This window comes from Mya arenaria, chromosome 17 (assembly GCF_026914265.1).
Source record: "Mya arenaria isolate MELC-2E11 chromosome 17, ASM2691426v1".
Lineage (NCBI taxonomy): Eukaryota > Metazoa > Mollusca > Bivalvia > Myida > Myidae > Mya > Mya arenaria.
The window spans coordinates 30,336,533-30,362,189 of NC_069138.1; the positions used below are offsets into that span (position 1 = coordinate 30,336,533).

The window sequence follows — 25,657 nt, forward strand, 5'->3', positions numbered from 1 at the left end:
GCAATTTCTGAGACAACATTTTCTGGTTTACCCTCTTGACTAATTTAAATATTCATCGAGTTGGTATTGATTGTTAATACCGTGTTTGGAACTTGAGGCGTGGCTTAAATAATGATGCTCATTTTCCCGATATTCTATAGAACAAAGTCGACATTCTCAGTAGGAAGCTTAACATAAAGGAGGCCGTTTGACGAATCCAATAACGGTACCTCAGATATCGGCTACAGCGGCTGAGCGACCATGACAGCCAATCAGCAACCAGCAAAATAAACGGAAATATTCTGTATACGGTAGGCGCTTTTCAACCTTAAAGAAATCTGCTTTACTAGGTATGCTTGTGCAGTTTTCGCCGCTTTTAATTTGTTAATGAAGTTTTACAGCCACAAAGTAAATTAAAGTGATTGCTTGAGAAAGTGATCAAGATATATTTCGCTATACAGTAAAACGAGGAACGACTTCTGCTGAAAAGATGCCGAAGATAAAGAGGTCATAAAAAGTAAAAATTTTACTTAATCCACTTCAATAACAGTAATTTCAGACTGGATTGATTAGGACCGATTTCTATCACACTAAATTGAAGGAGTTTATTTGTCTTGAAAACCACACATAATCAAGAGGAGTTGAAATTAATACAAAAATCATAATACGGTCAATACAATTCCTTGAAAGTCTATATACCTTTTTCGTTTTGTTGTATTTTCTAATTTTATTGAAAACATAACACTTATTGTAACCCCCACCCCCTCTCAAGTAGCAAACGGAAGAACCTATGTAAATTAGCAGGAAATGCTGAATACCATTTGAAGAATTTGTCGAGGATGTGGGTGTGTGTGTGTGGGGGGGGGGGGGGTCGAGGTGAACTTGTCCGTCTCCCAAAATCTATAAAAATATATCGCCGCAACCGGGGACGAAACATTTGTGCACACATTCTAGCAACATAAGTATTATTAAAGCTACCGTTCACTCTATGTATCGCCTGATATATTGTATATTTGCTGATTTGTTCTTTGATTTTCTTTAAAGCATCATTACTTGACAAACTGCATCCGCTTAAGGTTCAGTTTATTGAAATGTGAATCATTTATCAATACTGATAAATTAATAACCCACACACAGGTAAGCCATAACTTTTTTATTTTGGAGCTACTGAGCATCCACAATGAAATAAAACACACACAAAATATAGTCATTCTCGTGTTCGTTTAGTTACTCTCACCCCTTCAAATGAATTGAACAAAAACAACATATCCTAGGGACGCGATAAAATCATTACAATATCTTTTTGTATTCAATATAAGTATACTCAGTTTTCAGCTCACAGAATAAAAAAAACAACATTATATGATAATATTTCCACTACGATCATTCTTTAAATTCCTTTTGTCCAAGCACTATCATGTATGCCTTTGCGCACCTAAAGAATTGCTTAGCATGTTCGCACCCAGGTTACGCTTCCCAGCACGACGTGTTGGCTTTAACACATCACCGTTCAGTGGGATGAGCTGTCCATTGTCGTCGCGCGGTGTTCAAAGAAAGGGCTGGTGAAAATAGCAACAAATAGTAACAGCAACTTGTCACCTTCTGATTTCACCTGCTAGTCGAAACAGTAAGTTCAATGTTTCTGTTCAATGCTTTCATGAGTTCACAACTTTAGACATACAATTTGACCACAAGTATAACTTAAAATGCGGAGCCATTCCATGAGGTCATTATTATTTGAAATTACAATGTATTAATGATAGATAGATATATTTATTTGTGAATATATATGTCATAGTAACAAACACAATATCACATCATCAAAACAAATATTTTGGACACATACGTTACTAAAGAACTCAAATTCGTGAGCCATACATATAACACTGGTTTAATGATCTACATGTAGTTTAAATAGTGACTTTTGAAACAATGGTTGTAGTGTAAATGTTTAAATGTTCGTACTAATCGATATGGACAGCCATATTATTTTACGCCATCATGAGAAAAAGTAAGCACAAACATTGATTCTATATTTAGCTGAAAGTTGACCTACATTGCAGGAGAAGGCAGACACGGTGCTTCACAAAAAACGTCTTTAAAGATGCACTCTAACTCCCAAATAAGATTTACCACAATTGATTCATTGTTTACCAAACATGATGAATATATGTCGAACACAATGGTTCTTATGAAGAATACCGAGTTCAATTGAAAAGAAAGTTGCAGAAAACACGGTTTTCTTAACTTTTTACCTTATGAGACGAAAGTAGATCCGATATATCTTTTAGCACTCACCAATCATAACATAGTATTTGCGTTTTCAGCTATAAAAAATACGATAACAATTTTGATATCAGTAATTAATTTTTTCAATAAATGTATTATTTAGTAAGTAGATACAGGTTTATCACTCAAAATGTATGTTTAATGTTAAACACGTGTATGTATTGATTTTGAATAAGAGTGTCTCAGACAACAAGCCCTCAACGGATTTTACCGCGAAAACTTAATGGTCAGGACATATACATTCGTAGATCCATATTTGATTAGAAATTTATTTTTTTCACGATAAAAGCATTTCCATGGACTCATTTTTTTGGCTCAATTTCTATTATTATTTTTTATCGTTGTAAACGATTCGATGGGCGAAAACCTGCCCGCCCGATGCCGCTTGGCAAATTGGCTTGGCCTTAAATGTCGGATTCAGAAATAAAGAATGTTTAAATATTCGCCTGTACGACGTTTTCTCTACAGATAATTTAAAGCAAATAATTGTAATTTGTAAAGAATAACTGGTCACACAAGGTGAAAACTGTCGCAAATTATAAAACACCATATAATGTTTTTATTACATTGATACAATGTATTTGTTGCTGTTTCCTGGTGTCTTGTATAACATGTATACAAAGGGCACATTGGAACGACATAGGTTACAAATATCAAAATAAGAAGCCTTTCCACAATAAATCCAATTGTACATGTTTGACTAGCTACGTCATCGTGAATTACACGAAACAGAACACAAACAACAACATTACAGGTGCACAAATAACTATGTTGTTTTCTACTTCATCCCATTTCGGACACGAATGAAAATATTACGCAGAGAAAGTGCTGCCTGATCGATGGCCGCCATCACGTCCGCTCCTTCAAAGGACGGACGGCCTGCGGAGCTTCCGGCGGTCATTTGTATGATTTCCCTGGCGGCATCGAGAGCCGCGCATTGAAAATCGCAGAGACAGAAATAAACCCTTCTACATCCTGCCTAGCAAACGTACAAGGATATAACTGAACCCATTTAAGCTTTACTGTTGCTGCACATTTATTTTCTGGGTCTGGCTGGAAAATGATGATATACCGCTGAAAGGATTCAACCATTACACTTATTTGAATGAAATATCATCTCGTTGTAAGGAATTACCAAAAAAGGATCATATATTTAGATTAAATAACTCGCATACCGCATGAAGTCATTTAAAGAATTCGTTGTTCAGCGTTATCATGTTGGGTTTTGTTTTTCTAATTTATAAAAATATATTGAAAAATGATAAAACATGGCAAAGCAGCATTTCAACCAAATGTCATCAAGTTTACATATGTCCAGTTTACGGTTTGATTTACGACAATGGAACTGTTTACGACGTTTGGCGCGTGCGCACATTCTTTGAAGTGGAAACGAGGCACATGGCCCCTATTGTTCCCTAACGACCGTCTACGTCAAAACACACAATAAAGAGGGTCCATGCATGCGGAGCTACGGATTTAAGGGCCGTGTCCGAATTTAAATGGAATTTAATGGGGCGTGCGTGGAATTGAATTGACCGAATATAGCTAAATAAATGGACGACAAAAGTTGATAGTGATATACGATTGTGATATTGCTAAATTAACTGTTTTCTTTAGGTAGTGAAAATGTCCTAGCTTTACTACCGCTCCATGTCAATATACTTAAACTTCCTTAACATTCCTAAGATTTAGCATCTTTTTATTAAAATCACTTCAGTTTGTCAAAATATCAACTGTGTGTAACATCAGTCTAACAACTTTTCGAAGTTAGCTCCTAAACCAGATATCTATCTTCCACCAGAAGAGCTCGGCCACACAAAGATAGTGAAAACTATCTTCAAACGATTTTTCTTTCTCCACCCACCAACATTTACAAGCAGAACAATATTGTTTGTAATATAGCATCTTAAATACTTTTTCACATTACATAATACGTATACAATAATACACACGTCAGAACAAATATTGTATATACATTTTTAGACTAATAACCATTTTTAGATATCGCTAGCAAATATGTTCCAAAATAACACATATCTTTTTGGGGCATACAGCCGTTTCTTTTTTTCAATTTGTTTTCCTTTGTCACAACGTGTCGTAAAACATGACGTCACAAGTGTAGCACGTGCACAGTTGCTAAGCTCTGTTAAAAGAGTCATAGGGCCTTAACCAATGGGAATTGTAGTTGAAACATTAAAAAATGTGGGAACACATTTATATTTAAAAATATAAACGCTTTATTGTATTTTCATAATAACAAAAGCACATTATCAAATTTAACTGGCATTCATACACATCACGTGCGCTATAATGTAACTTTCAGAGATATTAACACGTTTATTCTGCAAGTTTTTATTCTGTCATCTCAAAGGATGAAAGTAGGATGAATAAGTATATGTAATTACAAAATTCTATTAATAGACAGTTCAGTGAAAGAAATAAGGACAGACTATGCTTTTATCAATTCATTTTGTTTTTTTATCAGCCATAATAGATCCATCCCGATGACTTAATAATACATCTGTTGTTTTCCCCAGCATGTAAAAAGCATTATAATGTATCAACATCGCGCAAATGAAAATCAAATAAAATATTCCATCATACGAATCCGCGTTCGATCATAGAGCAATATTACCGTCGAGTGTTCTATCTCTTGGGAGTCCTTAATTTTTACGACAATCTGATTCTTTTTGAAAACATTCATGTCCCCATAGAATGGGAATTAAGACTAGACATTGTGTATCAAAGACTTCCAACGCTCCTGTTTTATGAAGTGTAATGTTAGAAACTAAAGGAACGGAAATTGTGGTCAAAATGCCAGTTAATTCATTTTACCAACAGACGGGTAGCGCTTTTTAGAAGTATTCGGAATACTCTGATAAAATCGTCAAAAGACTTTTCAAGAACGTTTGGTAATGTGCCGTAAACGGATCGCTTTCTCAAAAGGCGATGTTGCATTTAATGTCGTAAAGGGTCAAAATGATACACTTGAATCGCTATTCATTCCATACATGCACTGTTTGGTTTCATTCAATGATGTGCGCTCATGAATAAATGCGATGATTTCGCTATAAAAGAAAGCGGTTTGGAAATTCGACGACAGGTGTAAAAAGGGTAATAAATTTTTGGAAAAAGGATTTCAGAATGTGACGACAATCTGGCGATGTAATGTTGTCCTGGATAATCGATTTTTCTTCTGTGAACTGAAATGCTTAAAAATACATTTATATTTTTAAATTATTTTGTCACTTTTAAAAATGCGAATATATTCACTTTGTGTTTTCGTATATGTAACTATGGCAAATAAAGTTCACAAAAATCTGTTTGAATAAACACGTGTATCCGATGTTTCTGTACGTGTACGCGTTAACATATACATGTATACGTGCACATATATTATAGATATGTATTCTTTAAGTTGTTTGTAAACTCTTCTGAAGTCGTATCTTTCATCAGGAATGATTGCATCTTTACATTCAGATTGAACAAAATGAAATAATTTTCTAATTAGTTTAACCTCATAATGTTATTACATGTTGATGATTTTATTCCATCAGATTATATTAAAAGTAGTGTTTGTTTATTATAGTGTCACCCCTCTTAGTTAAGGGCCAGCCTGTTGGGCTTATGAGACACCTACATTCGTGAACATCTTTACCCCGATTCCTTATCCAAAATGCTAGGCGCCTGGCAAGAAGGCAATCGGTACCCCTCGATTTAACTAGCTGCTGGGTCGGCAACCGGCCATGTCAGAACAAGCCCCGTGTGAGACTAGAACCATCGACCTCCCGCTCAGTAGGCGGACGCCTTAACGCCACGGAGACGGTATATTATGTAAACGACTAAATCGTTTTATCGTATTATGTCACGTGATTGAATGCTCGTCATGGGATACCTTTAATTATCTAAGAAAATACTTGTAAAATTAAATGTCTATTGTATACATTAAATATAATTTCAATTTTTTATTATTTTCCAACGACATATTTATCACATAATAATACCGGCTGGATAATAATTAACCTTTGAAGAAGACAGAATATTCTTATTTAGAAGACGGCGGCGGCAATTTAATTGATTTGTGAAACTATTGCCATTGAAGAAAGTTCAGTAACATCTTGACCCGGTACTTGACATTATGGCGTTGTTCAGCGCTGGTTTAGTCAATTAAATTGAAAATTTCATTCAATTCAAGACGCCTCAAATTATAGTAATTGGCTGCATATTTATTTAACTATTTACACTGACTTTGCCCACAGGGCTAAGACTTGATGAACATACCTTGTAAGATTTTGAAAGTATCTTTTGCCAGATGGGATGGAAGTAATTTTTAAATATGTAGTTAATTTATTTTGTTTGCTGGATCAGCCGTCACCCGTTATTGATTTTAATCAGGCGAAGCAGTAGATTTAAACTGAGGCGGGTTCAGTTGACAAAAATACAATGTCAAACACTAAGTTAGTTCAGTGATGGTTAGTATGAATTTACCAAATGAATTGGGCCACTTTCCCGCGACACTCCAGACTAATTTAATTTGCTTAATACATACTTACAGCTTTTAACCAGTACTTAATGACGTATTATCGCGTTATCATGTTAAATAGATTCACGGAAATATAATAAATTTATTGTGTATGTATGACTTTGAAGGCTTTTAAAAGTCGGATGACACTTATCTAGCAATCAAATGCAAAATATTTAGCATGATAAGGTTGGAAGAATCCATGGACTAATTTTAGTATATTTCTATTAACTAGTCTATCTTATAGACTTATGTTCTAATATTAAATCAACGTTTCTCTTTTTTAAAAACATGTATCTAAAAAACGGTAAATATATGTTTTGGTATTCTGGGTGCATTTATTGTGAACAACATTTCACACTGAATATTTGGAAACTTTTTCGAAGGTTTTCAAGATCTGTTGAAAGACAGCCGTCGCCTATTTGGTCAATATGGAGGCAGATGATACGGGACCAGAGGTCAACGCGATGCGCACGTGCACGCGGAGTACTTGACATGCTCTCGTTTAACCCCCGGCACCCCCGTAAAACACCGGACCATATTGTCCGGTCCGAGGGCAGAACGGGGGCAATATGAGACAATAATGCACAGCGCGTGCTCAATAGAAGTGATAGCTTTACCGATAGTTTCTTACACGGTCAAACGCCTTGCGCGGATACAGGAACGTGTATGCGCATTCCTAATGTACGCTCTCTTTTTCTGGCGTATAATAGGATGAAAGAGGAGGGTTCTTTGGCCTTTGGGTACTGATGTCTTGTGAAGTTCTTAGACTCATGATGGAACCGTTGGATTTGGATGGAAATTCTACGTTAACGTATCTATGGGGTTTTTAAGAAGACATCTGTCCGTTTTGAGATAAATGATTGGACACAAATCAGAAGCGCAGAGCTTAATCTCTTGAAATAATTTGGTGTGATTTCTGTTAAGGTAATATTCAGTTCACTTAAAATTCATAACCATGCACATTTTAATAGCCTGACTCGAGTTACATAATAATTGTTTATTTTGTTATGAAAAATTGTCGAATATAATTTATTCATAGCCATATGTTGTGACTATCGAAACGTTGATTTCTATATATAAGGCATGTCCACCTGAATAAGTTCTCCTATTTAGCAAAATGTCATTTATAGCTATTAATGTATTAGACAGAAGTTCAAGCTTATTAATGTAATTTTACATATAAATAATGAACGGCAAGAAAATAAATCGTGATACAAAAGGACATAAGTACGCTAAATATACGTATTTATATGTGTTATTTTGGAATTAATCACACGGTTATACGTTTAATCACAGCACGTATAACGCGTGCCCACACTGTTTCCGCACCCAAATGTAACACATCTGGGCGCACGATAGTTCAAATTGTATTAAATTGACAATTCTAAAGTGCCGAATCAATACCAAAACCATCATTTAGCACTCTGCTTCCAGCCCATATTGCATTCACAATGGCGCATCACAATGAGAAGTCTTTGAACCCAGTTCGTCTTCACACGGTGTTAGGGACCTTTCGCACCTCGGATAATAAACCCTGCACGAAGCTGTCTATTATGAGTAGGAATGAAGGGGTTATTTCGCCCGGGGTCTGGCGGAATTCAATTATTCTACATGAAGGGTGTGAGCGACGCGCGGTTTTGACGCCTTACAGGAAGTGGCGTCTAGCCGTGAGTGTGTAAACCGCGGGAGCCCCCGGGGATCGGTGATGTATTGGTCCCGGATGGTAGTTGACAACGGCGCGCCGCGGACAGAGGTGTGAACAGGGCTGGAGTTCAAACGTGAACATATTTCCCCGGCACCATAACGCACAGCTGGTTAAGTAACAGTTACGTCAATCTGAGGGAGGGTAAGGTGTTACCTTTATGTCAGTAACATTTAAAGTACGGAATTGTAGATAAACCCTCATTTTTTTAAATAACTTTAACAACAGACATATATCACGGGCTGACATAGACTAAACGATACGCGATGTAGACAAACCCTTAGACAAAAAAACCCATACATATACAGAAGTAATTACCTAATTGAAGATTTTGTTAAGGCACTAAGCCAATGGATGTATTTTAGTAAATTATTTTTTAAGAAATATAATTATGTTAGATTTATATAACACATGCAAATCAAGCGTATGATTGTGAAAGTTTGATTTTCGTTTTCATACAAAAAAACGTCCAAGCTCCTTATCGGGGTAAAAAGAAAAAGTCATCCAACAGGCCAATTGACCGTAACCATCTCAATTTCTCCAGAATTAAATACCAATTCCCTACATACGTTGCCATTCAAGACGGCCGCCCAAAACAGATATTCATACGGCAATTCTATTGAAATTAACATTACATGTATGTATAACACTTTATGTCGGCGACATTATCATAGTTATAAATTATGGAATTGAATACACAAAATAAAACAAACAAACCTAGAATGAACAGAACAAAGTTTAGTTCGTATAAAACAGTTCACATAATAAAGACAATGATATAAGTTAAAGATGACCCTTGATCATTGAAAAATTAAATAATCATTTACTACATCACAAACTTAGACAAGGGATGGTATTCCATACTGCTATCAACTAAATCTAAGAACGATGTAGCTAATCGGATTACTTGTTATTTATAACTGACAAATTGAATGAAAGAAGTCAATGATGTATGACCATAAGATTGACTTCAGTTACATATTGACTACTACACAATATTGATACAATTGCAAATTTTATACATATACTATTAAGGTGAATATATTATTAGTTTTTCAGACACATATACAAAAGAAGAATCTATTTCCGGTTATAATCATTCTTTTTATTTAAAATTAAATTAAAATTATCTCAGAAGCCATTAACAAGCACATATGAATAAAATATGATAAGAAAACAGTGCACAAGATAATAAGACGGCTTAATACCACATCAGAAATCTAAGAGAAAACTCTTAGATATAATTATAATATATTTTGGTAAAAAACGGCTGTTTAGTCAAATTCGGAATTAAAATATATACATTAAGAATAAACAAAATTAATGGAGCGGGAAGTAAAAATTGAATGCATTTTGACCTCAGATAGCAGTGCCTGTTATCATTTGTAAGGTACGACTGACATATGACCTCAATTTGTACAACCACATTTTGATTTTAATTATTAAATTATGCGTACTGTTTCAATGTTTCTTTCATCATTGCGAAGGCCTTGTGAACTATGAAAATAAAACCTGATATTTCACTTTAAATCTCTGACGCCTACTACACTGTAGATGTTAAAATCAGTGAATCAATTTAAGAAAATTAAGCATTTACAAGGGATTCAATTTGACGTACCTACCAGAATGGAATAGCCACCACTGAACCATTGTGTACGTCCATTTTTGGTCAAGAATAAGTCTGGTCGAAAATAATCCTATGTCATAACAGAAAACACAATACAACTTATCTGAGCAAAGGAAAAGAGTGAAATAAGCAAGGTTCGACAGAGAATGATAATTTGGAAGATATTAGAAAGAGCGCTGTATAATTAATCAGAGTTTAATTAATTAGGGAATGGGCAGTCTTTGTACTGGTACAGAATTCAGAAAATAAGCTACGGTGCATTTATCTAATTTCAAATCTATTTCTGGTCTGATGAAATCGACCCCCGAGTATCTAATTGAATTGGTTTTATTAAATATCAGCCTTCCCATGACCTGGGAGGCTGGGAAAATGGCATATTAAGTCTTCAACTATTAGCGCTGATATTTGTAACAATTTATCTCGATCACTAGTTTCCAACAAAAAACATGGGCCAGTAATCATATTTGCTTCTGGTACAGCGAACTCCGTGGGATAAGCTACCAATGAAGGATAGCCAGTTATTTAGTATTCTCAGAAACGCTGTGATCTCCCATGTCGCTACCCCCAATAAACAAATAATCATAATCATGTAGGAATGCATGGTTCTAAAAGGATCATGGTATAAATGACACTAAAAAATGGCATACTAATGTATGATATTTAATATGTGTGATAGAAACAGAACACAGCAGGAGCAACATAGAGTCTCATGCAAGTATATACAACGTAAACAAAATTCTTTACTTGTGATCATCGTAACAAGGCTGTCAATTTTAATAACGATTACGATTTTAAAATATGGTGAACGTTCCAATAAAGCAATATTTTGATAATAATAAAATGAAAATATATAATAGAACTGCGTAGGAAGAAACAGGGTTAAATAGTAGATTATTTTAACTTACACAACAAAGCATCTCATCATACAAATATATATATATAACGTAAACAAAAATAATTTGGAAATACGGGTGCTTAATGGTTATATCAATAGTTATTCAATTAAAATGTTGTTGAAATGAAAGGCAAGCTAAAATGCATAAGGCAGGGCACAAACCTCTGATTTTTTATAAGTCGTATACATTTCTAGATTAAACATTGGTATACAGTCCATCCACAATCAACTTTAACACGGGGATGCTCTGCTACAGGAAACCGCTGGAAAAAGAAACACCCATTGTCTATGCATGATCCAGACAGTCAATTATCAAATCAACTTCTTTCCCAGATTTCAGCATCTTTCGCTTGACCCACAGCTCCGTATCCCCGAAAGTCAATGAAGTTTCTATCTTGAAATCATCATCCTCAATATCTTCCTCGCTGTAGCTGATTGTCAGGTGACCAATCTTCTCGCATGCAGAGTCAGACACTGTGACAGGGGACGAATCACGTGATCGGTAGATCAACAATTTGGAAGATTTTTTGCTGCCTGACAAGCGTTTACTTGTGTGTTTGAATGTTTCATCATACACAATTTCTTGATTGATAGAACAGAATTTGACGAAGCAGTTCTTTGCCATTACTCTCCCGTTTTTGTTCACTATCTTATATTCTTCCTTGTGCTTTTTAGGATCAAATGCCAAATCTCCTCTTACCCCGTATGTATAATCCATGATCCGCGACGCCACTACAGCAGGGTTGTGTCCAAACTTCACCGCCCCCTTCAGTACAGCGAGGCCCGGCTCACTAGGGATAATAATGTGTTTATCTCCCAGCGCCTCACGAAACCTCTCCTGAACATACGTGCTCTCAGCAAATCCACCGACAAGAATTATTGTCTCCACTCCGCGTGTGTTAGGTTCTTCCAGCAGGTGCTTAACATGATGTATTGTGTTGTTCACTGACTTGTCAAACCAGGTCTTCACGATATCCCATGGAACACGCAATTTGTCTGGAGCTTTATACACCACACTCTCCCCATACACGGAATCCTTTACAACATCGGCCATTTTCTTTCCTTTCACTTCCTCACAGAATTCCTTCAGTGATGCGGGTATTTTAATCATTGTCAACCCTCGCGTACGCATATCATGGCTCCTTTTCTTTATTTCAAAATCCGCGAGGATTGCAAGGAAATCCATCATCATCTCTTCCCTAAGTCTTTTCATAGTTTCTTCGCCGAAGATATCAGCCAATGTTTGAAGAAACAGTTTATCGACCTGGTAAAAGAAACCTCATCTTTTTGGAACGCAGTGTTCAATGTGCTTTAAAAGGTACTCGGGCAACATGAAATATTGGTAAACAGTACGCAGAAATTGCAATATGACACATCAAGATCTCAGACCGTCAAATGAAAGTATATATAAATTATTTTTAACACAGAAATCAGGTAGAATATGAAGGTGTGTGCGTGCGTGCGTGCGTGCGTGCGTGTTTGTGTGCGTGCGCGTGTGTACGTGTGTGTAATGGGGGCACCTTCAACGTTTGTAGTTTTCAGTATTGGAAACAAATAAAATATAAAATACATAATAAGCAAATTTCAAGATACTGTATACATAAAAAATATAAGACAATTAAATTGCTGCTTTGAGAAGTTCACAAACTGAATGAAAAACTGCAATACCATTGGAATTCAATCAATTCAATCAATGTATTCCAACGTGGCAATGTGTGTCTTTTGCAGTTCCAGGGTCTTAAACCACTAACCTAGGGTTCAAGGGTTTATCATTCAACCATTGTGCTTTGTAGTTAATTGTGCCATATGTAGAACGAAAGTGCATTTTAACCTTATTATAATGACCAACGATTGTGAAGCCAATTATCATATTTTCACATTATTCACTCTCGTTGGCACGATTTAACTTGACAGAGTAACGCGGAAGAAACCAACTTTTCACGTTTGTGATCAAACGGATATACATCTTGGCAAGGAAATTAACCTGGGACATCTTGGTGAGATAGGAAGTGAGCGTGCCAGACAGCCTAATGACTTGGATATTGTGGGCCTTATACAAACCTCCGTGCCGCCCCAGGCTCCTCCACTAGCCTGGTGTATCTCCTTAAAAGTTCCGTTATCGTTGCGCTCGTGCACCGATACATCCACAGTGCCGCCTAAAAAATACACAGGCGACTAGTTATCGTGGGTATACTGAATTGTTTTGCTTTTATATTGATAGTTCTCCTTTCTTTTCATAGTGTATATATAGATACAATATTTGGTATCAACTTAAGAATTGTATGGTCTGATGTGTTAATATCAGGGAAAACGTTTGAGACGTTGACCTTTAAAAACTTACAACAGTTTGTTTATACACGTCGTCTTTGCTTATGGAAGTATATGAAGCAGGTCCTTATTGATAACCAAATGGAAGATATGGTACAATAGCCCTAACATAACCATAATCATGAGTTACCATAAGGGAAAACAAGGAGCCTCTTTCCTCCGGGTCATTTGCCTAACCAAATGGAAGATATGGTACAAGCCCTAACATAACCATAATCATGAGTTACCATAAGGGAAAACAAGGAGCCACTTTCCTCCGGGTCATTTGCCTAACCGAATGGGAGATATGGTACAATAGCCCTAACATAACCATGCTCATGAGTTACCATAAGGGAACACAAGGAGCCTCTTTCCTCCGGGTCATTTGCCTAACCGAATTGAAGATATGGTACAATAGCCCTAACATAACCATGATCATGAGTTACCATAAGGGAAACCAGGGAGCCTCTTTCTTCCGGGTCATTTGCCTAACCGAATGGAAGATATTGTACAATAGCCCTAACATAACCATGATCATGAGTTACCATAAGGGAAAAAAAGGAGCCTCTTTCTTCCAGGTCATTTGCCTAACCGAATTGAAGATATTGTACAATGGCCCTAACATAACCATAATCATGAGTTACCATAAGGGAAACCAGGGAGCCTCTTTCTTCCGGGTCATTTGCCTAACCGAATGGAAGATATTGTACAATAGCCCTAACATAACCATGATCATGAGTTACCATAAGGGAAAACAAGGAGCCTCTTTCTTCCGGGTCATTTGCCTAACCGAATTGAAGATATTGTACAATAGCCCTAACATAACCATAATCATGAGTTACCATAAGGGAAAATAAGGAGCCTCTTTCCTCCGGGTCATTTGCCTAACCGAATTGAAGATATGGTACAATAGCCCTAACATAACCATGATCATGAGTTACCATAAGGGAAAACAAGGAGCCTCTTTCCTCCGGGTCATTTGCCTAACCGAATTGAAGATATGGTACAATAGCCCTTACATAACCATAATCATGAGTTACCATAAGGGAAACCAAGGAGCCTCTTTCTTCCGGGTCATTTGCCTAACCGAATTGAAGATATGGTACAATAGCCCTAACATAACCATGATCATGAGTTACCATAAGGGGAAACCAGGGAGCCTCTTTCCTCCGGGTCATTTGCCTAACAGAATTGAAGATATGGTACAATAGCCCTAACATAACCATAATCATGAGTTACCATAAGGGAAACCAGGGAGCCTCTTTCCTCCGGTCATTTGCCTAACCGAATTGAAGATATGGTACAATAGCCCTAACATAACCATAATCATGAGTTACCATAAGGGAAAACAAGGAGCCTCTTTCCTCCGGTCATTTGCCTAACCGAATTGAAGGTATTGTACAATGGCCCTAACATAACCATAATCATGAGTTACCATAAGGGAAAACAAGGAGCCTCTTTCCTCCGGGTCATTTGCCTAACCGAATTGAAGGTATTGTACAGTGGCCCTAACATAACCATAATCATGAGTTACCATAAGGGAAAACAAGGAGCCTCTTTCCTCCGGGTCATTTGCCTAACCGAATTGAAGATATGGTACATTAGCCCCAACATAACCATAATCATGAGTTACCATAAGGGAAAACAAGGAGCCTCTTTCCTCCGGGTCATTTGCCTAACCGAATTGAAGATATGGTACAATAGCCCTAACATAACCATACTCATGAGTTACCATAAGGGAAACCAGGGAGCCTCTTTCCTCCGGGTCATTTGCCTAACCGAATTGAAGATATGGTACAATAGCCCTAACATAACCATACTCATGAGTTACCATAAGGGAAAACAAGGAGCCTCTTTCCTCCGGGTCATTTGCCTAACCGAATTGAAGATATGGTACAATAGCCCTAACATAACCATACTCATGAGTTACCATAAGGGAAAACAAGGAGCCTCTTTCCTCCGGGTCATTTGCCTAACCGAATTGAAGATATGGTACAATAGCCCCAACATAACTATAATCATGAGTTACCATAAGGGAAACCAGGGAGCCTTTTTCCTTCTGGCCACTTGCCATTAAGTTATACAGCCACGTGTTATTATTTACTAATGGATTGTATTGGTCAATTGAAAGGCCGAAAGACACCCAACGTCTTGTTCCTTATCTCATAACGTCCTTACGTTTCAAGAAAAAAGGTACCTGCTTTGTTTACGATGTTTAAATCAATGCTAAAGAAAAGCCCTGTACCTCCAATGTCAACCACCATGTACTTGACTCCCGGCTATTGCAGCTCCCGGGTTACTGCTGCCTCCAATTCCCCCTCGCACCAGATCGAGGCTACTTCCGGTTCCAACACGAGCTTCAATTGGGCAGCCGGTATTCCCGCCTGGGTGTGGAATGTGTAAACAAAAAGTCAAAGCTTACCACTACTGACTATGTACGTAAATGCTAAGTAAACAGTAGTTAAGGGTTAAAATTACAATATATAAAATAGCTTGTAATGACTGATATAACAAATAAATTACTTCAAAAGTCTCAGAATGAGAATACTACATTTTATAATAATACCAAAACAAGAAAGTACGCTTAGCTTGATCCTGGTTAAAGGGACTTTCGATTGTAAGGGGCCAGGTATACCAAAATCATGGTAATTACATAACAACAAACATGACACGAAATGATATACACACCTCTTCAGCGGCTTTCCGCATGAACTGTTGGGCACGCACGTCCCAAATGGCGGGAACGGTAATGACGTAAAACACGTCAGCCTCGGTCACGCCCACTGAACTTTTGTTGATAAGTCTACCACGTGCTGAGGAAGGTAGTGTATCGCGTGCGTGAAGATTGGTAACGCTGGCTCTGGGTTACCCTGTATGTCTTCGATGGTTGAATGGCGGTTGAGTTGCTAAATGAAACATGAGATGAGAATGTTAGTTTATATTAACGTTTAACAGGTTTATGAAAAATATATACTAGTAATTAATCAAGTTTTAGTAAAATCTACCCAGATAAAAACAGAACAATACAAGGCATTTGTAAGGCATGACTTATATTACCCTTGTCTCTGAATTCGTTTGATGGAAAGCTTAAAGACTGACAATTTCAAATTGTGCCTAGTTCACCCTAGGATTAAATAATTAAGGGGGAAAATGCGTTTACAACTATGATAGAGTCTCAGATAATGTCTGATAAAATTCCGTGGTCCAAACGATGCTTTATTAAAAAGAAATGTATGGGTAATACCATCGAGATCCCTAACTCAACCACTGACCCACTGTACGCTAAATCGGTAGATAAGTGGGCGGAGCAAACAGAACCTGAGCAGTTGCCGGACTCTTTTTGAGGTTTTAGACTTAAAATTATCAGAGAAATACTGACCATTATCAAATGTGGCTTACAACATACACAAGTTCTAACAGGAGAATCCAAGCACGCATCAACAAAGGTGGTACTTAAGATGCGTGTTATCGTATTAATTTCTCATGCCACATTAGTTGTTTAAGTTAAATCTTTGTTTTCTTTCACCGTGTTATTGTGCAGCATCATTTTGAAGCGCCGAAAGAGCCTCCAGCCGCCATGCTCCCCGTCTTCCGCCAGGTCGGCGTACGCCTCTTCCGCTTCAAACCCGAAACTGTGGAACTCCCCGGCTGAATTGAGGAGAACGCTAGTTGAAGTCTTCAGGGACATTAGTTGAGAAAAACCTGACGTCCAACAACTGTTCACCTGTGAAGAATAATTGAGACATTATATATGCGTAAATGTTTAAAGTGTAAGACCTACGGATTGAGACTCTCCGACTTGATCCAACATTTCGCTTATTGAGGTATAAAGGAACATAAATGGGGACACCTAACTCTTCCAATAGCGGTTCAACAATGAGGAATACAGAGATCACATGATACATATAGTGTGTAACTCATTGAAAACTCCCGGTTTAATTCAGGAACCGCTAGTTGAGGTTTTGAGAGACATGCCTTTAGAGCAACTGACGTCCAACAGTTATAAGCATACATATCTAGACTGTCCCTTGATGAAAATAAACATAAACAACTGTGATACACGTGGGGTTACCTCAAAACACGTGACTATTTACAGAATTAAGTTATTTATAAAATAGTAACATCTGGAGTTATTTTCAATGCACTTATTTCGCTAGTATTTTTCCGAGTATTTCCGATTGTTTATGGTCATGGTTTTGAGGTTTATTAAAACTCATGGCTTAATTAAAAGAGATTTTAAATAAAGCATATCAACAAATAACATAAAACAAATAACAAATTTACTTAAAAGTATTTTCTAAGCTAACAACAAATGATAACATCAAATAGAATGTAAGTTGATACTTCTATTTTCTATTAAATCTTAACTGCACAAAAAAGTATATTAATTTTAAAGGGAGACTTTCAAATTTAATACAAACTAATGTTCTACCTGTACTATTTATTTGGAGATAGAAAAATACAACATACTACGTGGAGCTATTTTGTAAAAGGAACTAATGTACATAGATATGAATATGATACATATAAGAATTACATTACGAACATGTGGAAAAATAATTCGACAAATAAAACACAAACATATACCTGGTATTCACGCTAAGTTATATAAGCAGTTTAATATTTGTCAATGTGACAAAAGGAGATGAAAAGTGAGTGAATTTATATGTATTGTTGCGTGTTATTAACTATGAAAACTTTTATGCATAATGATGCGTAACATGCATTCTCGCATATTTAAGATATAACTGTACTCATAAAGATGATGGTATTTATCGCAAATAAAAATTGAAAAAAAAAAACAAATTAAAAAAACGTTCATTAAGGTAGCACACCCCTAATGGGCATCATTTCAAACTATGATCAGCTTGATAATTTCGTAATGTGTATCATTTCGTAGTTTCAAAAACAAAGTTTAAAAGAAATTTAGTGTCAAATAACAATTTTATTTAAGTTTTTATTACCCTACCCCCATTTCTGAAATTTTAATAAAAACACGACATCACACAATACAAGAAAAACCTTTATTTCATTTATTTTTTAACAATTTGGTAATATTTTGATATCGGAGTAACAAAAATATATTTGTTTTTAGAAATTATACTTTATTGATCACATTATCAACAAATATAATCAAACTGTACTGAAATATGGTATTATAATTTTAACACACTATTTTGAAGCATAAAAATTGAAAACTTGTCGTTTAAAGCAAAATCAACAAGTTATAGAAACTATCATGACCTTTTCGTTATTAATAAATAACGTAAACCTTTTTGGAACATTATGCAAAGAAATTAGAATGTTTTACTGACTCCTTTAATAAAAATAAGGGTTTGAAATTCCAAATCACCTATTTCAACCGTGACTGCAAGTAGGAAAATTTTCAAAGAAGCTAATATGTATGTGTAAGCAAATGAAATAAATTACTTTTTAATGAAAATACTGTATAAACTTCTGTCAAAAAATGTTAGCTAATGAAATATAAAGAACAAAAGAAAAATGCTTCTAGATCGATTCGAACCGCTACCATGAAACATCAAAAGATTTGTAGGCCTTTGCTTAACAACATAGGCTAAAGCATTAAAATTGAAGAGTTTCAAGAGGAGGTTTTCATTAGGGGTGTGTTAACTTAATATCACTATTCTGATACTGACAAACATTAACAGGAAGTTAACTATTTACATTGAAATTTTAAAAACCGTATGACCAGATTGAAAGGTTCATTATTTAAACATCTCTCAAATTGAATTTCATCTTTAAAATTCCTATATAATTCAAACATGAACTAGATTCATTAACTTGACTCCTCCAATTTTGTACATAGTGATCGTGCAATGCTCTCTTAACAGTATGTTTAAAAGATAAAATGTGTTGTACATGCTGTGAGTACCGAAATGAGACCTTAATCCAAGATCATTCAAGAATGCAATTGAGCTAACCAGAATTAATATACCGTATCTGACGCAAGTAACTGTTAAATAAGTCCCTCCCTCAGAACTGAAATTAAAATGGTTTAAAGTGTTTAGCAGAGGGGGGGGGGGATTTAGACTTTTTTCAACAGTTCAAGCCGAAAGAATGCATTTTGAGCATATTGCGTTTTTTCTCCCATAATGGCATAAAAAGTAAACATGGACGATTTAAGTACCTCTCTGGACACCTAGTGAAATCGGTTTATTAAACAGGAAACCTTATAATGTTTAACACTTAAAATGTTGCACCAGAAATTCAACATTGATCGTTAAGGAAAATAGAAAAAGAAGCGGAGTCAAATGTTCTCCTTGACGCACCCCTAAATAACAAGAATTCTGATAAATCATTGCAAACTTTATCACAAGACTTGGCCTTACCATCATATCGAATATGGATTTAAAATACCTTCCATCAATATATTTCGAACGCTTTTTGATAATCCATGAAAGAGCAAAACTATCTACTATGCTTTTCCAAGTAATAGTCTATGAGCAACTTTAAGGAATATAGATGGTCCATAGTGCTATATTTTTTGTGAAAGCCGGCTTGCTCTTCTATGAGCCGCCCAGTGTCCTGGAGAAACTTGCCTATTCTATTGTTAAGGACATCTGCAAACTATACATATTCCCCAATAGTTATCAGGAAGGTTAGCATCACCTTTATTTTGTAAACAGACACATATGAAACTTCACCATACGTCAGAGACAACTCCTATATCAAGTATCAAGCTGAAGAGTTTACAGTATAAAGGCAACATACCATCTTTCAAATACTTAATATACTCATTTATAATATAATCTTCTTTAGAGCAAGCTTTATTATCTGAAATAGGCAAGTTAAGCTCATTATTATAATCACTCATAGATGAGACATCAAAAGTTTCAGAACCATCATTGTCCACATTATCATCTTTATTGAGCTTTCTAAAATGTTCATAGAAAACTGCCTTTGACACCTTATTTTTAACATCCTTCCTTCCATTGCTATATATTCAATAATGACCAGTAAGACGTTCTATCAGTATATCTCAGGTTTTTGTCACAACCTTATTTTTGTAATCTCTTACAGACTTATTTATTTGTTTCTTGTAGAGTTTACTACAATTTTTTAATTCACTAAATTTGTGTCACAATTCTTTATTTTTTAAGAATGTTTAGCACAAGTACTGATGGCGTTTTATTTTGCATTCTTGGTTAAACAAATGCTGAAAATGACCTTTTATACTTTTTATGTTGCACTTTTATGCAGCATTTATATATAATGTAAATATTCCAAAAATGGCATTTACAAAAAGTGAGATATTTAAATCATCCATTTCTTTAGAAATGTTGGTATCATTTTCAAGAGTTTGTACATGTACACCATTAATATAATTTATAATATGCCATTGCCAGTACATACCTACGCTGTTTCATGTCTACTGTTGGTGCCAGCTGTATGTTTGGTGCTGTTTTTGATGTTTAACGAGCTTAAACAATAGCATACAAGCGCACTCACCAATTGACAACTATTACATACATGAATATTGGTGGGGTTGTCTCGGAAGGAGAAAGCGTATCCGCTGTATGTGGTGCCAAAATCAAAGGCCGCCACCAGAAGGCAGTTATGCTTCTCGGGTCTCCCCTTCTCTGTCATACTTCTGATTCAAACAGCGTCTGGAACATACATGTTAAGCGTACAAGGCCATGTGTGTGCCTTCAAGAGAAAGGTCATATTACAATTACAAAAGTTAACTCTGACGTACAGAGTATAGAAGCTGTACCCAATCGGACAATGGAAATCAAAGTGTTAAAAGTGTTAAAAGACTGTCATTCATTTGATGATCTTGCTTCAAATAGGTGAAATAGGATATATGCATTTATAGCAAGTAGGTTGATATCGTCCCTTCTTACAGGACAATCCAATTGCCAATTGATTGAGTATCTAATTCTTAATACAAGGTTCCTTAGTTCGAACCTCTCCGAGTTATTTTCATTTAAGATCAAAATTATTCAAAATGCTTCAATGGCATTGTAACAGTCTTAGCACACGTTTACATGGGTTCATTTTTGGTGTCTGTTAAGGCGATGTTTTTAAAACTCAAATACAATACAATTTATACGTACGATTCAAGGAAAAATATGACAATATAACTTTGACATGCTCTTTCAATACCAGGCCTTCTTCTGTCAACATATTTCACATTTTGCAGCAACCAGACATCAGTTGAAACGGTGCTTTAAATATTCAGGTATGTGAGATTCAAAATATGATTGATTTAGATGAATACATTTGTTTTCTTGCTACACTATCTTTGACGATAAAAGTGCATATAAATCTGCCTGGTGCTGTGTCATCAATAAAAAAAGGTTTCACGCTTTGATTCACACCTACAACGTTCATTTTAATAGTGTGTGAGTAGCGCGTAGCACGGCGGTTTTTCCTCAAGACCACCAAAATAAAAAGTGCTTTAGGGTGATAAATAATTTTAAGATTAATACCTGGAAAAGTTTAAATTAATTACTTCGGATATGTGATAACAAGAAACATAAGCTACATGAGATAATTTCCGACCTCAAATATAGATATAATATACCGTAATAAGATTTCAACTATGTCGGGTATTTAATAACCAGAAACATAATACACAAGAGCTTTTTCTGACTGGAAAAAAGTGAATTTAAACATTTCTTCTTAAGCTGTGAACTAAGATGTTAAAAATAGAATATAAAAATCTGGTTCATCGACTATTTGATATTATCCACCACACACATCCCCCTTAAAATATTCCAAATTTACTTTTTGTTTCAATATCGGATAAAAACGTAATACAGTATGCGTAAAATGAACCATTTCAGACTAGATATACTAACATTTTCTTCCAGGAGTACCGCAAGCCCTCTTGCCTACACTTAAAACCAAATACATTTCTGAGGGAGCGTCGCAGTTCAAAGCTTACGTTCCTAAGTTACGCCCCGTTTAACTTCGATTCCTTGATTCGCCCTGATTTACATATTCACATTACATGTCAAAATATACTGTCATCATGCAAAGTGTTTCGATATTAATACTTAAAGGCATGCATTTGATCCCCACACATACATAGTTCCTTTGATACGCAGGTGGTGGTGCAAACTATTTTAAGGGAAACTTTGCCGTAAACGGGCACGCGGCGTGTTTCCGAAATGCGGCTCACTGAAAACGCCCACCATTGTTTTGCAGCACCGTGCTCGTAAAGAGGGGGTGCAGTTAGAGGACTTCAACCGGCTGGACAAACGGGACATTGACATGCCCCCGTTAGATATACTGGACGGATTGTTGGTGACCAATTGAGCTTCTGATATGTACGTGAAGTTAGCGGCCTAGCGGCCTAGCGGCGTGAAGTTAGCGGCCTAGCGGCGTGAAGTTAGCGGCCTAGCGGCCTAGCGGCGTGAAGTTAGCGGCCTAGCGGCCTAGCGGCGTCAAGTTAGCGGCCTAGCGGCCTAGCGGCGTCAAGTTAGCGGCCTAGCGGCCTAGCGGCCTAGAGGCGCAATATGGTTTCTTATTTCAAAGTATGAATATATGCCCTTTCTTCTTAAGCAATGATAAATTAACTGATTTTGTGCACGAAATATCAATTTCAAGCCATTTTCAAAATATTTTTCTAAAAAGGTTATCAAACAATTTCCTATTTTATAGCATGCAAACATGCCTGCTCTGCTAACAAAATGATATATTTGCTGTTTATATGCACCAATCATCAGTCTAAAGCGATTTTCAACATTTTTTCCAAGAAGTCGATCAAGCGATCCAGCGGCCTAGCGGCCTAGCGGCGTGAAGTTAGCGGCCTAGCGGCCTAGCGGCCTAATATGGTATCTTATTTCAAAGTACGAATACATGCCTTTTCTTCTGAAACAATGATATATTTGCTATTTATATGCACCAATCATCAGTCTGAAGCGATTTTTAACATTTTTTCCAAAAAGTCGATCAAGCGATCCAGCGGCTTAGCGGCCTAGCGGCGTGAAGTTAGCGGCCTAATATGGAATCTTATTTCAAAGTAAGAATACATGCCTTTTACAAATCATCATTATGAAGCGATTTTCAACATGTTTTCAAAGAAATCGATCAAGCGATTCAGCGGCATAGTGGCCAACTTCACGCCGCTAGGCCGCTAGATCGCTTGATCGACTTCTTGGAAAAAATGTTGAAAATTGCTTCAGACTGATGATTGGTGCAAATATATCATTGCTTTATAAGAGCAGACATGTTTGCATGCTTTAAATGGAAAAAATGTTTTATCAACTTTGAAAAAAATGTTGAAAATCGCTTCAAATTTCTATTTTGTGCACAAAAACAGTTAATATATCATTGTTTAAGAAGGAAAGGCATGTATTCGTACTTTGAAATAAGATTCCATATTAGGCCGCTAACTTCACGCCGCTAGGCCGCTGGATCGCTTGATCGACTTTTTGGAAAAAAATGTTAAAAATCGCTTCAGACTGATGATTGGTGCATATAAATAGCAAATATATCATTGTTTCAGAAGAAAAGGCATGTATTCGTACTTTGAAATAAGATACCATATTAGGCCGCTAGGCCGCTAACTTCACGCCGCTAGGCCGCTGGATCGCTTGATCGACTTCTTGGAAAAAATGTTGAAAATCGCTTCAGACTGATGATTGGTGCATATAAACAGCAAATATATCATTTTGTTAGCAGAGCAGGCATGTTTGCATGCTATAAAATAGAAAAATGTTTGATTACCTTTTTTGAAAAATATTTTGAAAATGGCTTAAAAAATTGATATTCCGTGCACAAATCAGTTAATTTATCATTGTTTAAGAAGAAAAGGCATATATTCATACTTTGAAATAAGATACCATATTGCGCCGCTAGGCCGCTAACTTGACGCCGCTAGGCCGCTAACTTGACGCCGCTAGGCCGCTAACTTGACGCCGCTAGGCCGCTAACTTGACGCCGCTAGGCCGCTAGGCCGCTAACTTGACGCCGCTAGGCCGCTAACTTCACGTACATGCTTCTGATGCCTTCTGAATTGCAGTTTAAATATAAATTGTTTATCCACCGTCCAGGGGTGGGGAAACATTGAAATGTGCTTCCTTATGTAAATCTTGTCTCTAGCAGTTTGCGTGCACTGTTTATTATACTTCCTTTTAGTTAACACCACTATAAGACATTCTAAAACGACTTAAAAAATTGAATATGGCTTTCGTCATTCATTTAAACTTCACTTTTGAGATGTACCCTAAACAGATGATTTAATTATAAAATTAGTGTTGTCCTAGTACATATGTCTGTTTTGGTGATGAACTCAATCAAATGATTTTAATAAATTTGAAAACCAAAAGGTCTCTAAGTCTTAGGCTTTCGATCAAAATGATCATTCATTTGTGTCGTTACATGGGTCTAATTATAGCTTCAAGTTTCAGGACTATCAAAACAAAACTTATTTGTATCGTTATATGTTGGCAATTGAAGTATTCAGTCCTTAAACCAATCAATTTAATATAATAATTTTAAATATTACCTTCAACGATAATCCGTCTTTTCCATAAACCTTAAGTCTGTATTCTTCTTCCGTTTTGATTATGATGAGAATAACAAGTTTCAAGTTACAGTAAACCATAAATCATAAATACAAAAGTTACAAAAACTTAAGTCTGAATAATTTTAAAGTTTCACAAAGAGCTTTTGTATGTAGACATTATGTTATTTAAGAAACAAACTAATACAATTGTTATATAATCCACTGACATATGTATATGTTATAATGTATATGTATATAATGAATAATTATAGTAAAGTTGTGTTTGAATCTTTCACTTTAATATATGATATATAGTTGAACCCCGTTGTCCCGAACTCCCAGGGACAGGCGAAAATACCTCGAGCATCGAAAAATTCGAGTCAAGCGAGAAACCTTACGTTAATATATCGGTCTTTAACATTCATTTCGAGCCAACGAGGAATTCGATTCGAGCGATTTCGAGCCAACGGAGTTCGACTGTAGTAAAAGAAGCGTCATAATGGTATAATCCATGCAAAAATAATTTAATGGTAAACCAATATAAGTTAAACTTACAATTCTCTCGATAATAATATCTTAAATGCACTAACAAATGTTTGCATCCGTATGATGGATGGCTTACTTTCATGTCAAGGCTGTATTTTAGCAGTTGTTTATCCTTTTCTCATATGACACATACATCAGACTACATTTTCACGTATCATTTTAAATTATGTAAAAAACTGTGTTATTATGGTTTCTGTTTAGATATCCATTGTACAAAACAGACATAGCATCTTGATGACTGGAAAACCCGGTTGAAAAATGAAAGCATATCCTATAACACATTTATGTTAATGACTTACTTTGTTGAT

At 36.0% G+C, this 25,657-nt stretch overlaps 1 protein-coding gene across 1 annotated transcript; it reads right to left on the bottom strand.

Moving 5' to 3' along the window:
* Positions 1-9,578: 9,578 nt before the first annotated feature.
* LOC128223368 (heat shock 70 kDa protein 12B-like) lies at positions 9,579-25,538 on the bottom strand. Its single transcript, XM_052932647.1, has 8 exons — positions 24,804-25,538; positions 20,816-20,952; positions 16,851-17,048; positions 16,013-16,189; positions 15,625-15,708; positions 15,570-15,591; positions 13,079-13,173; positions 9,579-12,281 (listed from the first exon to the last, which is right to left on the bottom strand). The coding sequence occupies exons 2-8, from the start codon at positions 20,930-20,932 to the stop codon at positions 11,304-11,306; spliced, it is 1,671 nt and encodes a 556-aa protein (XP_052788607.1). The 5' UTR covers positions 20,933-20,952; positions 24,804-25,538; the 3' UTR covers positions 9,579-11,303.
* Positions 25,539-25,657: the final 119 nt, after the last annotated feature.

What these genes read in the sequence shown, in the direction of transcription:
- LOC128223368 (XM_052932647.1), bottom strand. Translation starts at nt 20,932, where the DNA reads ATGACAGAGAAGGGGAGACCCGAGAAGCATAACTGCCTTCTGGTGGCG. An exon ending in ACAACCCCACCAATATTCAT is followed by an intron (nt 17,049 to 20,815) that starts GTATGTAATAGT and finishes TATTCTTCACAG; the next exon opens with GTGAACAGTTGTTGGACGTC. An exon ending in AGGGGGAATTGGAGGCAGCA is followed by an intron (nt 15,592 to 15,624) that starts GTAACCCGGGAG and finishes CCGGGAGTCAAG; the next exon opens with TACATGGTGGTTGACATTGG.